Genomic DNA, 15262 nt, shown 5'->3' on the forward strand with positions numbered 1-15262 from the left:
GCTCCGCCCCGGGGGCGGCCCCGCGGGGGGCGCAGGGACGGCGGGGGGAGAAAGGCCTCCCCACCCGTGGGCACGGCCCCGCGGGGACCGTCCCACCCGCACCGCCCCCCCGCCCTTCCCGGCGCTGCCGCGGGTCCGGGGCCCGCATCCTGGGGTGGGCACGGAGCGAGGTCCGTGTCTCAGTCAGGGCGCGCTTGGGCACAGGTTTTGGCAGGAGGGATCTCGGGGTTCCCGGGTGGAAACCCCCGACCCCCGCAGCCACCGCTTCGGAAGAGCCAGGCGCCACTTGCAGACAAACTTTAAACTTCCAAAACTCCCCTGCAGAAGTGCTTGGGGGAAATGTGCGACTTCAGAAAAGAAGTGGTGTTTAGGGTGCGAGAGGGAGGAAACAAAAAAGTTTGCCAGAACTTATAACCCTCCTCCTCCTCCGTTCCTGAAAGTGAGGCAGCAGCAGGAGGGATCTCTCACCTTCGCATCCCTCCCGGCTGTCCAGAGGGTCTCCCTCGCAGGAATGAAGAGTCACAGAAGGAAGACGGATAGAGATCTTCCTCCTGTAATACTAAACAAAAGAAGAAACCTTGGGGTTAGAGGTCTCAGTGCTGATAGAGAAAGCCTGATATTTATATTCATGACGGTTCTGCCTGGGACTACATGTGATTCGTGTGTCACCTGTATATTCACCTAAAGTGGTTTCAAGTACCCATGGCTTGGGCTCTGTGTCTTTGTGTGTGCTCCCAGAATCATTTCTAGCAACTTCATTATTGCCTTTGAGATCCCTTATAGACAGTTTTTTTCCAGGTTGCTTCTGATTCAATATATATATATTGATTTTATGCAAATACTGATTGCTTTAGAGCAGCTCTCTGCAGCAGAGAAGAAAAGTTTTTTTAAAAGTATGCAGTTTTCCCCCTGAGCAGAGTTCCATTTGACCCGAGACCAAAAAAACCAACCAACCAAACCCAAAAGAACCAATACCTGAAGAACTAAAAGTTATCTTTTACTCAGGAAATATCAGGTCTGCAAATTACATTCTTTCAGAGAGACCACAACAGCGATGTCCAGCTTTTCCAATGTGAAAGGAAAAGCGGATGCTGCAGAGCTGAAGACTTTAAGCAGCAGCGTGCCAGCACCTTGGCAGAGGGGTTGCCTGGCTGGCAGCCTGGACCCACCTTTGGACTCCAGAAAAATGATTGTCAAGATGCTCGTGTGATGGCAAGGCTACAAGCAGCCCCCAGGTTTCATGAGTGTGCTTAGAGTGAGGATCCCAGCACAGGAGAAGACCAAACGCCCAATAGCTAATGACACACCAAGAAGTCTAAATTTTTAGTGGACATCTGCACAAGTCCATTGCTGGCATCACCACCTGCTCCACAGGTTTCTCTTTGACCCGTCCTTGCCTCACTGCCAAGAGGCATTTCTAGTCCTAGGGTGACGGCTCTCCCACGGAACCTCTCCTGCAGCCTCTTCACCCCAGTGCTCCCCACCACGGCTCCCCAGCAACGGTGGCCTCGTGCACCATGGGAGCTGCCCAAGCTCCTGTGTAGGGTGAGGCCACCTGGTGCTGCTCCATGGGGCATAAAGGCCACCTTTTTTGCCTTATCTCTCTTCCCAGGACCCAGAGCCCATCTGCTCCAGGCAGGGAGCATCCTGGCCCAGGTTTTCAAGGAGGACCTGCCCATCAGTTTCTAGTAAGGCTTGAAAGGCTTTGAAAAGCATCACCACGGCTAATAAGAACAAGGGTCTTTGGTAGTATGATCATGACAACTAGTTTCTTATTAAAAATATTCTTAACAAAGCTAATTTAAGAGGAAATACTACCCATGTTTTGAAATATTAGCAAGGGAAAGCACCCTGCTTTTTGACAGGGACTGAGACAGCAAGGTTTTATGGGAACTGATGCAAAACTCAGGGTACTGAGAAGACCTTGTTGCAGTTGATTCTCCCCCATGTCCTCACAGGAGGAAGAGCAGGCAAGAAACATCACCTTATTTAAACTGCCAATAGTTATTCAGGATCTCACACAACCTCAGTGAAACCAGGTGCAGGTTGAAGAGAAAAAGGACCATGAAACTTAGTGGCTCTAACAAAAACTTATCATTACCTGTCCATGAGGGTGTGGAAGATACATGCCCGTCCAAACATAGAATCACAGAATGGCTTAGGATAGAAGGAACCTTAAAGATCATCTAGTTCCAACCCCCTGCCATGGACAGGAATACCTCCCACCAGATCAGGTTGTTCAAAGCCCCATCCAATCTGCTCTTGAATTCCAGGGATGGAGGATCCACAATTTCTGTGGGCAACCTGTTCCAGTGTCCAACCACCCTTCTAGTGAAAAATTTATTCCTGATATCTAATCTAGATCTACCTTCTTCCAGTTTGAAACCATTACCTCTAGTCCTATCACTACATGCTCTTGTAAAAAGTCTTTCTCCAGCTTTCTTGCATGCCCCCCTCAGATACTAGAAAGCTGCAATAAGGTCTCCCCAGACCCTTCTCTTCTCCAGGCTGAACAACTCCAACTCTCTCAGCCTGTCTTCCTGAGAGATGCTCCAGCCCTCTGAGCATCTTCATGGCCCTCCTCTGGACCCATTCCAACAGGTCCATGTCCTTGTGCTGAGGACAAGCATCCCTGTCCTCATGGCACAGCACCCTCAGTGCTGGCTGTCTGCCCTGGCAGAGAGACACTTTGCTGTCACACAGCAGCAGAGCATGCTTGCAAAGGTGGGGGGGGAAAGGAGCAGAGATGATGGCCTCTTATGTTTGCACCAGCAATGCCTTTGTTCCCTCCCCAAAACCCTCCACCACCATACCTGATTGACATAGGGGCCACCTTGTTGTATCACCCAAGATGAATTTAGGGATCTTAGGGGTGAAATTGCAGAAATTTAGCTCAAAGTGATGGGAACCAAGTAAGCTGAGAGAAACCCCAACTTGCAGTGAGGATCCGGCCATCCTGCTACATGGCTAAAATGGGGTTAATCTTCTCCAGTTGCTTTAGGTGACTCAGTAAAGCATGAATGAACAAAAAAACAACCAACCAACAGACCACCTAAAAGCAACTTTGACTAGTTCGGCAGGGCTTTCTGCAGGGTACCGTAAATTTGAGGAGCATATTGAACTGTGGATCCATTGCCATTAGTACTAAAGCAACAATTGCTTTAATTGCTGTGTGTGCAGCTAACATACCAAACTCAGCCACTGCTCTGCCTTGGCTTATTTCCTTAAAGGAATAAATGATAATTGAAGGTAGGCTTATCTTAAAAAGTAGGAGATGCATTTGATTAAGGACTTTTCCTTTGGCTCCAACTTTTCTGTGTGCAGTAACGCTCGAGGTAGGAGACCTCAAAACCATTTTTTGAAAAGCTGAAAATGGAAAAGAAAAAAGAGCAATTGAATTATTTTTCTTCAGAGCATTATAGATTTTTAAAAATACACATTTTGAAAACCACACCACTGTCCCATTATTTTTTCCTTAAATTCAAAAATGGCTTTAATGTAATAATACTTGACAGGATGATTTTTTCCATTAAGGCTTTGTGATGGCAGATCATTAGTTCAGATGTTTCTTTTATTGGTTTATTTTCAGATTGTGGCAATTAGACATCAAAGAATAAAAAATGTCCTTTTTTAAAAATGTGAATCTGGATGTGTAAAATAGCTTGGAAAAAGCATAAAAATAGCTATTTTTCTAGAAAACTTGTTTCCTCTGTGATCTGCAAAGCTCCTGAAAAATGCAACCAAGAATTTGTGATATAGATAAAAAAGACTCACTAGGAAGTGGAAATGAACAGCTTAGTTCTGGTTGACTCTTCCCTCCTTTCAGCTCAGGTGATCTCGTGTTGGTGGGTACCAGCCCTCACTTGCTCTGCCCAGGGAACCTTCGACCTGGGTTCTGTACCTTCTAGGGCTTCCTGACAGGTGCTTCTCATCCTCAGTGCTCCTCACCCTTCCCAAAATACTGCCTTGAGGGGTCCCACAAAGACATTCTCATCTGCAAGAGGAGAAAATACTCTGGATACACCCTGACTTTGGTGGCATTTGGCTCTTAAATGATGGTGCTTCAGTAGGTGTCTTGATGCTGGAAGCAGTTGCACGGCCATTCTGTGGCTCTGCTGTGGGTCGGGGGGTCCCCCAGCTGGGGAACAGCACCAACGCTTTAATATTTATCTGACGCTGATTAAAAATGGCATTTTTTCCAAAGTAAGGAGCAGAGTAAAGAGCACGTGGCCAAATCCCAGGTTGGGCTAGCTTTGTAGAAAGGCTTAATCAAGCAACTGTGAATGAGAAAACATGCATAGACGTGCAGATTGCCGATTTGGAAACAAAAAGGGGGGGACGAAAAATGTCTTGTTCTTTGGGCCAGACTTGAAGTATTGATATCACACATTTGGGCTTCCATGACTAGCATAGGGAACAAAAAAAAATAATAATCAGCATCTGGATTTGTGGCATGACTTTGTCCCTCACCTTTTCAGAAGATAATTCCAATAGATGCAAACACGGATTTATAAATGGAAATAACTTTCCTTACCAAATGGCTTCAGCTACCCTCAGCTTTGCAGTGACTGAAGATGCTGAGGATGCCACCCCTGGCACCCATCAGTGTTTCCTCCTGCACTGAGCGTGTGTTTTGCAGGTAGTTTGGGTCTTGCGGGAAGCTCAAGCCCAGATTCTTGGTGTGACCCGTTTTCCCCAGCACCTGATGTGCATCAGTGGTGGGAGGCAAGGGTGGCAGATGAGTGGCTCTGTGCAGCTGGGGCTGCGGAGGGTGGGGACAAAGCGCTGCCGCCCAGCAAGGGGTCTGAGAGCATCCCAGCAAAGGGAAATGCTGGAGAAACAGATGAAAGACAAACTGAAAAGGAAACAAAGTGGAAATAACAGAGTCAGTGAATGCCCCTACCATTTGTGTGGAAATCAAGTCAGAGATAAAGCTGCCTGCTGCAGAAAAGAAATAGACTCTTCTTTTTCCAACCCCACCCTCCGATGGGTAGAAGCTGCTTATTAGCAGCAGATCCCAACCCACACCTTCCAGCCCTCATCCTTCCCCCCTCCCTCCGTCTGCCCAGCAAATCCTGCATCCCTGTGGCAGTCTGGATACTGGCTCCATCCCTTCTGGCTCAGTGCTGGCAGGCATGATGTGACATGAGGACAACCATCTCACAGATGTTCCTATCCACAGATTCCCACCAAGGCCAGGTTTTTCCAGCTTTTCCTGTGCAGCCCTGTAAACCGAGAGGCATCAGTCCTCTGTCGTCTTCCCTGTTCGTGGACCAACAATGGGGATCCTATGAGTGTTACAGGGAGAGGAACCACCCCCTTCTCACTGAGGTGCTGCTGGAAAGAAAGGGTTGAAACTCAGGCCATCAGACGGGATCTAAGAAGAGATTTCCTGAGGGAAAAGCCAACATTTCCCCCAGCCACATGCTGCTTAACACTACAGTTAATGACTGTAATTATTGTTATGTTGTTCAAATAAAGTAGGGGCTGTACAGCCTCCATGGGGCTCTTCTCTACCCACCGCTGCATCTTACCCACCTAAGCAAATGGGAAGGGGGGGGAAGGGAAAAAGGTACCCTCAGAATGGGGCTGAGCAGAGATTACAGAGTTAACTTTACTCCTCCATTCAGTTAAACCAAATTGGATTTGCCAAGCTAGCAGCCCCTCTCCTGCCTTCTCTGGCCGGTATCAATCTAATTTAAATGCTTGTTCTCCCACGCAGCTTTTCTTCTCCTCAATTCAACTTACTGGAAAAGCAGAAAAAACAGGCTCTGAAGGGTTGGGGTCAGCTGGGCTCATAGCAATTTGCCAAAGCAGCATCAGCACAGCGGCATCCAAGAGAGGACCCCACAGGTCGGAGGGACCATGGCAGCACCCCTGCTTTCCCACACATCCTTCTCAAATGTGGGTGCTTGAAAGTCACCTCTAATAAAGACCCAGGACAACTTTATGTAGGGGTGTCAAAGGCAGAGTGGCTTTCATGTTGAGAAAGGACTCTTCTCATATTGGCAGGAGCCTTTTCTTCAGTTTGCTGCAGGACACAGCATAAGAAATTAAGTTTTGCAATAGCACAGCCCTTGCAAAGACATCTCTCAAAACTGCATTTCCCTCTTCATCTGCTGTACAGAGACTCACACTGTTTTCTCTCCCTCTTTTTTAAAATACAGGGTCTCACTGTTCAAAATCTTGGTGCTGATGAGCATCGTTGCTCCTACAGCAATTTCTCCTGGTACTCCGTTCAACTCTCCCTCTCAGAGCCTCAGAAGGACAACCCAGGAGCATTCAGCCTTTCTGCAATTCTCAAAATAGCCCCAAATAAATAAATAGCCAAAGTAAATGACTAAAACAAACCACTGCCTCCAGGATGAAGTACTGTCTTCAACACCCCATAGCCCTTGTGCCCTTGTTACAGCCTGGCCACAGGCTAGGATGAGAAGCAGGCCCAAGAGGACAAGCCTGCAGACCCAGTGCCTTCAGCTGAGATGCTCCAGACAGTTTTACACCTGTTTTTGTGTCTCAAAGGATCAGGATGGGGTACAGGAGGGGAGCATGAGATGGCAGGAATCCCATGACCAAATCCATTGAAGCCTTGACAATGCCAGCAAATCCTCAAGGCTAGAAAACTGCCCTTCAGAGCTGGGGCAATCCCAGTTTCACAAAGGAAAAAGAAGATTTCCATGTGCAATGATTGAAGCAGCATTTTAAGCTGCTGGCCATCAGCTGTGCCTGCTGAAGAGAGGTGCAGTGATGGCCTGAGGGCCAGGGAACCCTGCCTGTTTGGTGAAGCTGGTTGCTCTCAACCAAAAATGAACATACCCCTCTCTGCCCTCTGGGGAAGTTACCCACACCCTGTGCAGTCCTACCCTGAAGGTGGTCACGATGGCGTTGGAAATGTCAGATACTGGTGGAAGCTCAGGTGGAGAGTCACTTGCCATGGTGCTGGTGAGATGCTCATGTTGGGAAGAGGCATTGAGGGACTGCAGGAGGATGGACACAGGGATGAGGGGAAAGCCAGGAAGGTGCCTGGCAGATCCTCCTATGATGTCTTATATCCAGGATGGAGAATCAGAGGCCAACCCAAGGCAGCACTTTTCTCCCTTTAGGACACAAGGACATAAGTTAATGTTTACGTAACAGACTGAAGGCATTTTAATTATCCCCTGAGTAGTTTGTAACCTTGGAGAGACTCACTGGCAATGCCATTTGGGCATCCAGAGGTGTTAGGAGGGTTTCTGCTGGGCACAGGCAGGGCAGCGAGGTCCTGGGCACTGGCTCACCGTCTGCCTGCCTGGAGCTATGGAAAAAGCTCACAGGGAAGGGACGAGGGCTGACAGTGCTGGGAGGGAATGATTCAGACAACATTTGAGGGAAAGAGAAGGTCATCACCATGTTTTCATGTACCAATTTTCATCCTCCTCATTTGCAGACTTAGGACTGGGAAAGACCACTCTGCTTTCCAGTCCTGATCAGCAAGAGTCTGGCATGAAATGATAATCCCTGGTACTCACCTGCGCTCTATTTGTTAGAGATCCTCTGGGCCACAGCTCCAGGAGAAGCGGAGGACAGTGTTGTGACCTGAAACCTTCCCCCAGCTTCAGCACAAGCAGAGGATAACCCCGGGAAGTGGGATTTGGGCACAGCCCCTCCAGCACTCGCATCCCTGAGCATGGGGAAAACAGCACGGCTCTCTCATGACCACAAGAAAGCAGCGTTTCAAAAGGGAGCAGAGCTTTCTGCTATTTTCCTAGAAAACATTTCTCAGTAGCTTTTTTTGTTTTCTATGTAACAGGAGAGAGAAATCATCTCCACGTTAATCAATTAATAAGCAGCAGCAGCAAGAGCTCGCACCAATGGCAGCTCTCAGTTAAGTGCAGTGGGTCACGCAGATTTATGACTAATGGGCCACATTACTTCCCAAATTGTCTCAGCTCGGCTGGATGGCTTTGGTGGAGGGGGGAGGATTTAAGATGATTGCTGTTCCCATCTTAGGAAGCAGCTATTTACTCTTGTTACTGCACACCAGGGAATACTTTAAAATGCTCAAAATCTATCAGCCCAATTTTAACTCCTGCAGGGAGCAGGAAGTAGGGCCCAGCAGATGTCGTGTAGAGCTGGCCCGAGTTCATGCATGCAGCCACAGCCCTTCTCCAGCCCATCTTAGTTGGGGAGGTGGCTCCTGCTACCTACATCAAGGGTGAAATTCTTTAGCAGTGAAACCTGAAAACCAGATTTTACAAGCAGAAAAAGCCAGGGCAGCTCCCTCCAAGAGCTTCTCTCTCCCTTTTTCCAAGGCTGGATCAAGTAAATGCAGTTCTGACTAGATACGCTGGCACTAGGACTCCTTCCAGGCCTGCGCTTCCAACCCAGGGTTGCTGGGTCCTTTGCTCTGATTTAGTTGCACAGTACATGTGCTTGTGTGTGTGGAAGGACTCAGAGGCCCTGTCACCTCACATGCTGCCGTCACCTCACTACCACCTCCAAAAACAGCATATGCAACAAGCAGCCCCTGTCTTGCCCAAGACCAGCCACAGTCCAGCACCAAACCAGCACGTCAGTCTCTGACTAGAGCAGCCATCCCTGGAGGTAGTTAAAAGATGGGTATACATGGTGCTTAGTGACATGGTTTAGTGGTGGGTTTGGCAGTGTTAGGTTGATGGTTGGACTCGATGATCTTAAAGGTCCCTTCCAATCTTTGATTCTATGACACGACCCCAGCTGGACCCTGTGAGGCCTTTCTAAGTGGCCAGACCATGCAGCATGCTGCTCCAGAGGTGCCCTTGGCTGCAAGAGGAAGGCTGGCAGCATGTCCAGGAGCAAGCCACCTCTCTTCCTGTGCCAGCCTCAGCTCCCACTGCCAACACTGCATGTAGGTGCTTAGGCAGCACCCATTGTGGGACTGGGAGGAATACAGCGCATCAGTGGTATTTGAAGAAGCTATGGATGCCTTGGGAGAACAAGTAATAGCACTTTCCTTCAGTGGTACCACCAGCTGATCTCCCTGTTCAGCCTCTCAGGACCTCCAGGGATCTCTGCCGTTGGTATCCCACCACAGCAACTGAACATGGCTTCTGGGCTGTGTCCCTCACCCTTCCAGGGCACTGCACAGCCTGGGACAGGCAGAGAGCATGGGCAACTGACTGACTGCTGAGCAACTGCAGGATGGCTCAGGCAGCAGGGAAACAAGGGAAAAACTAAGGAAATGAGGAGGGCTCCCTGGTGCACATCTGCTTTGGACAGCTTACAGCCCATGGAAAGGCAGCATCTCCCCTGTCCCCCCCCAGACCTCCCAACCAGCCTGGCTGGGCATCAGGGTACGGTGGTCATTACCTCCCCAATACACACCGGCACTTACCCAACATCTCTACGGGTTCAAGATGCTGAAATGCAGTCCTTATTTCTTACAAGTAGCAGAGGTACAATGGGGTTGCTCTGGATGCAACCTGAATTCTTTGCAATTGGGCTGCCAGGCAGACAGAGAGTAAAGAAATGAAAATTATTGCTCCTCCCCACACCCAAAACCACACACACACACACACACACACACACAAAACCAAGCCCCAGGTCTCCAAGAGCTCACACTAGCACTCCCCTAAAGTCATTTCTCCACCACTCAGCCTGCCCACAACCCACTGATGGCTGGAATAAAGACTGGAAAGGCTTTCCATAACTAATATGGAAAAACACTGTGCTCTAATGAAATCTTTATACTCCAGCAGACAACTATTACAGCACTATGGCTTTTCTTCTCCCTGTGTTTATCAGCACAAATGCATACTTTCTCTACAGCATTTCAGACATGCCCATCTTTGGTTTACTGATGGTACCAGGGCGACAGGCACACACTATTGCTGTGCTTTCTCACAGCGGCACCAGTAGAATACTGAAAGTGACTGGTGAGAAGGACATCAAGCACAAATGTGACAAATTCTCAGCAGTTGGGAGTCAGTCTATTTTTTTAATTAATAGTATAGACCGTGCTGTTAACTATCATAAATTGACAAAGCCAACAAAAATTAGGCAACCCTTCTCGTATACTTACAGTTCTCAGACAGTTGTCCTTTCCACGTCATAGGAGAATGAAAATTGCAGAAGATTATTTATGACTGGATTATTTTTCCTTTCTAATAGGAGCATCTCAAGTTTTCCTTTGCCATTTGTCTTGTGCTCTCACCGATGCCCAATAAATCAAGAATATATCTATTTGTGAAAATGATGAACTTCATCTTAATGATTATAGATGACTGCAGAATTTCAAGATGGTGCAAACCCCACGGTACTTAGGCATGAATCCCCAGCCTTCAGGAAACTCTTTTCCCACCACCTCACACCTTACTTTTGAGATTTAAACCTCTGCCAAGTGTTTCTGAAAGGTTCTGGCATAAAAGGCTACTACTTTGACACAGCAGCCCTTTATTCTGCAATAGAAGAGGTGATAGTGAGTACGTGCACAGGGATTAGAGAGAAGGTCACTTGACAGACTGGTATCTGGGCATTTCAACCCAGGCAAGAAGCCACAGCAAGGTCAGGGCAGTTGCTCTTGGTGGAGCGTTACAGTCTACCACTCAATTTTGTTCTGTCCTATGGAACCAAAATAGAGAATTTCAATAGCAGGTGTTTCTGGCTCATGTGAAGGCTGCTTCGCTGAAGATCCCAAGGGAGGAGATTAGCAAAGAGATTTTCTTTCAGTAATTCTAGGAAGACAATATGTATGTGTCTCTTTCAGCAGGAACAGACATTTTAACTAGAAGCAGAAAGATTACATGGGTTTTGTTTTAAGCGCGCGCTTTGTCTACCTGACAGAATGCCATCATTCAAAGAGCAGAGACCGTCAGACCAGAAACAGCACCATAAAAACGAAGATTAGTACTTCAGTTGTAAAATCATTTTTTATTGTTACAAATATACATATGAATAAAATCCCTTCAACCTGTAATGTAAGTGGGTAGCTGTGAAATTTGCACCCCCTCCCCCAAAAGCTGAAATATTTTTACAGATGCCAAACTATTTTTCTCGTAGAATTACACATTGAAAGGAAGCTAATATGCAGACAGAACCGAGGAAGGCCTCTAGAAAACACCAATATTAATAAAATTTCAATTGCCCTCATTCCAATCAACTATATACATTAATATATGAATGTGGAAGCATACCATGATTATACGTCATCCAAATCCTTCTCTGTTGTGCTTTTTGACAGTACACAAATGTAAGTGTTGGAGCTTTATGTACAGTACGAGAACAGGAAGAAAGAAGCTCCCTATGGGAGAATGTAAAAACCATACCCAAGCATTTAATATATATAATCTATACAAATTATTTTATTAGTGTGCTCTTTTAATATAATTACAATGTGCAATTGCATACCGCAAGAATATATTTATAGGTAAGTCACGTGCAGTTTTGACACATTTACATTCAGCAGTACAACACATTACCTGCTGTACAATGTATTAGTGTAAGACAGCGTCCAGTTAATTTGTTTTGCTTTCTAAATGCCCTAATGCAGGGCACTCCTTGTAGCTGCTTCAGAGAAATTCAAGTAGAATACATGAAAGAATTGCTGGCTTTAGCAAAGGCATGGAAAGGAACATCCGCGTGGTAGAGAACGGAAATTAAGGACCGAATCAATGCCAAGTGAGTGTATTGTAAATCATGATTGGAAGATCAGGTTTTCCTGCCTGGAAATGTACCTGTGGTGAAAGAGCAGCTGGCTAGAAGGGCTGTTGATTGCTGTACCCTGATTGTTATAAAAAGCTCTTGCGCTACGAAGCACTTGTACTGATTGCTAAACAAAAATAAAATCTTTATCTGCTTCCTCGCCAGAGTCACTGGATTTGCTTCCCTGATGGCCGTCTTTACTTAAGGACCTCTGCTTCAGTTCCTGGAACTCATGAGACTGCTGCCCAGGGCTTCTTTTCGCAGCTGTATAAAACAGAAATAGGTCTTACTAATGATTGTAGAAGAGAGAAGAAGAAAAATAATTTATTTAAAAAAAAAAAAAGTCATTCATGCACGTAGGACCTGCTTCTGCTCCCACTGAACTCATTTGCACTAGTGGGAGTAGCAGAGGTCTGTTAATTCTTCAAACCAGAAAAAGGTGAGAGAGAAGAGAGAGAGAGTGAGTAAACTTTATTTCACTGTCGGTTGGCAAGCAGGCAGACCTGAAATATGAAACTCAGTACTTCACTGTGACTCGGATAAACATTACCGTTAGGAACAGCCTGGGGACTTTCTTCTCATCCCACACTTCCAAACCAGAACAGCATTCTTTTTTCCAGCTGGGCTGGATCTCGGATGACACAGTCCTGCCTGCTCAGGTGGATGTCCTCGCTGGCACCCCTCACACCAGCAGCACACATCCCAGGCATGTTTCCCTAGCAGGACACATCTACATTCTCCCTTTTGACTCAGCAGCCTTAAACAAGACAGACATTCACCTTGGCATCCAAGTTACCTGAACTGCTGCTCCCTGCCCCACTAACACTGCCAGGTCCCAATGACCTCCCTATTCCCTGATGCGGGGGGATATGAGCCTGAGCTGTATCTCTTCCAGCTGAGACCACGGGCTCTGCACCTGGCTGTGCTTGGCAGTGGAGAAAGCAGGAGGACAGACACACTTCCCATGATCTAAAGGCAAATAGTACTCATATCGTTCATGTAGCACTCAAAAATCTCAGTAAGGTCAGGGTTTTCCCCAAACCTATAAGCTTTGAAATAAAATGGAAAGAAGGTTGTAAAACCTTGTTAAGATTCCTGATCTAATCAGTGGTCTACAATTGCTATGGTAACAGGAGAGTTATTACACACACCAATGGGGGTGACATTATGCAAGGATTAAGAGCTTTAGAAACCTCATACTTCTGATTAAAACAAGCCTTCAAACATACAACAGCCCTTAAATGGGACTATGTTGCAAGTCATCTCACTTTATCCCCAAAAATTAAGTGATACAGTTACAAGACCTTCTTTGGATCCTTCATTTCGGATAAGGGCATCCGGCTTTGATTCACACTCATCCTTGCCCCTCTTCACGTTTGTGCGTGCCTCTCCTAACAAGGCACCAGCAGCCGCGGAGGCCATGAAGCACCACCTCTCCTTCCCCTGTACCGCTTACCTACAGCCTCACTGCCACCAGGGACAGCCGTCCCTGTCACCAGCCAGCACCTCCAGCCACAGCAGGGGCCAACAAGGAGCCGGGCTGTCACTGACGCATCCCTGTGGCCACCTCAAATTGTGCCAACCTGTGCTGGGGTCTGCCAGGAAGGTGGAAAACGCAGAGAGGAATCCTGGGAGAGCCGATGGTGCAAGCAGGGATGCTCCCTGCATCCCTGGGGATACAGCACGATTCCCCAGGCAGCACTGGGGCACAAACAGGGGACAGAAGGCTCTGGCCTGTTTTTGTTTGGCACAGACATTGTCCAGTCCTGGATCTCTGCCGTGATGAAAGCAGAATGGATGCGTCCAGCGCGCGTCTTGCAGACACCCACCTCTGCACACACGGCACATTTGCTACCCAAATAGCTCTCCTGAGTCCAAAATACCTGTTTCCTTATTCGTGCTAGCCAAAATAGGGGAGGAAGTGAGAGGCAGCAGCTACACGCTCGCTGCACTCCTATTCCGGCTTTGCAAGTTGGGAAAGAAGAGGAAAGGATTTTGAGAAAGGTTTTTAAAGTTATTTAATGGAATTAGACAGGATTAAGATACCTAAATTCTCAAAAAAAAAAAAAAATTAAGGACTTCCACTTTCCCAGAAACCACTGCTTTTCAAAGAAATTGGTGCCTGAAAATTTTTGAGTCATTCTTGATGCCTGTACCTCCTACTAATTACATGGCCTTTGTTTGGCCTCCATTCGCTCCCAGAACACATCCTGTATTGGTCATTTTAGGTTATGGACTGATAAATCAAGACAGGTAGTTTGCCCCAAAAGTACCTGAAAAATATATCAGGCATGTAAGTGCACATACTGCAAGCAGGCTTTTGCTACAGGAGCTTACCCTCGCCCAGATGAAAACATACACAGGTGACCTGCGTAGACCTGAGGCACCATCACAGCTTTTGACCCTTTATCAGAGAGACATCTTAGAATGAACTAAAATATAATAATTTGATTATGACAAAGAGGAGAGATTCCAAGTTCGGGTGGGCTAAGTTTGATTCTACAATATGAAAGGAAATCAGTTTATACATTTTTGGGCTGAGGATGTTGCAAGAAGGAGACATGATGTCTTGTAAGTAGAAAAACTGTGGTTAAATGTAATAGCAGAAGATGTTCAAATAACTCATTAAAATACTTCAGAAAAAAAGTAATTCAGAGTAATTGTTTAAACAAACCAGTTAAGAGGTAAAGAGAAGCATCTAAACGTACCATTTGAGAACATAAGCTTTTATATTTTAAAAACACATAGATCAAGCAAACATTTTTATAGCATACTGAATGAGTTCACTATAAGTCACGTCTGCTCCTCAGAAAGCACAGCTTAAGCATGCAGCACAGTCAGTGCTGGGTTGGGAGCTTTTGATTGCATTTTTGTTTGTTTATGCAGCTGAAAATCAAAGCAGTAGGTCAAAATAATCTGATTTACCCAGTTCTCAAATGGTTTGGTGAGTGAGTGATGTACTGAAACTGGCACTAACAATCTGCAGGCTGAAATGTATTTCGAAATACTTCAGTGCACGCATCTTAAAAAGGAAAGGTATGTAAGCACACAAAGGGAGAGTCTACCTGTAGTGTAGTTACATGGCAGTGCCAGCACCGCTGCAACGAGCAGCCAGGCTTTGTAATGAGCCCTCTTCTGCAGAGGGGCTGCAGGTGCTACGCGGTACTGGTCACTAGTGTTGCCACGGAGGAAAAATTGCACACACATTTCTTAGCTGGAAATTTTTTCACGCCGTGTAGTTCCCACGGGGACAGAAAGATTATTAGCAATTCGTGAGATTTTTTACCTTTACCTTTGCATAATCCAATGACAAACCTACCGTCTTTTGTGGCTTTTTTGCTATTACCGTTTCTTAATGATTGTTAGTGCCAGTTATCAAGCACTGTCTCGATGAAAAATGAAAACTTCTAACCAGAAATGGGCTGTGCCTTCCTCTGCCCAAGCACATTAGCTTCCTCTTCTGCACTGGTAGAATACTGCCCCGAAGTGGTTTTCACGCTGCCAGATGGCTTGGCACACTCATGAGCTGTATCGCTTTTTTGACAATCTCCTGTTTGCTCTAGCAGGGAAAAGGATTCATTTATACCCCTAAGCTGTTCTGTAG

General features: G+C 46.6%; 2 protein-coding genes across 2 annotated transcripts in view; both read right to left on the reverse strand.

Annotated features, from left to right (window-relative positions):
* SCGN (secretagogin, EF-hand calcium binding protein) overlaps nucleotides 1–588 on the reverse strand; it is a 26371-nt gene extending 25783 nt beyond the window's left edge. The window contains exon 1 of the mRNA XM_014938469.1: nucleotides 469–588. The gene's annotated coding sequence lies outside the window, so the exon portion shown is untranslated. The remainder of the gene's footprint in view (nucleotides 1–468) is intronic.
* Nucleotides 589–10867: 10279 nt separating this feature from the next.
* Nucleotides 10868–15262, reverse strand: part of LRRC16A (leucine rich repeat containing 16A) — a 184020-nt gene continuing 179625 nt past the window's right edge. The window contains exons 38-39 of the mRNA XM_014938618.1: nucleotides 15071–15217; nucleotides 10868–11922 (exon numbers count right to left, since the gene is read on the reverse strand). Coding sequence (XP_014794104.1) covers nucleotides 11786–11922; nucleotides 15071–15217 — 284 coding nt within the window. The 3' untranslated portion in view covers nucleotides 10868–11785. The remainder of the gene's footprint in view (nucleotides 11923–15070; nucleotides 15218–15262) is intronic.

This window comes from Calidris pugnax, unplaced genomic scaffold (assembly GCF_001431845.1).
Source record: "Calidris pugnax isolate Ruff unplaced genomic scaffold, ASM143184v1 scaffold13, whole genome shotgun sequence".
Taxonomy (NCBI): domain Eukaryota; kingdom Metazoa; phylum Chordata; class Aves; order Charadriiformes; family Scolopacidae; genus Calidris; species Calidris pugnax.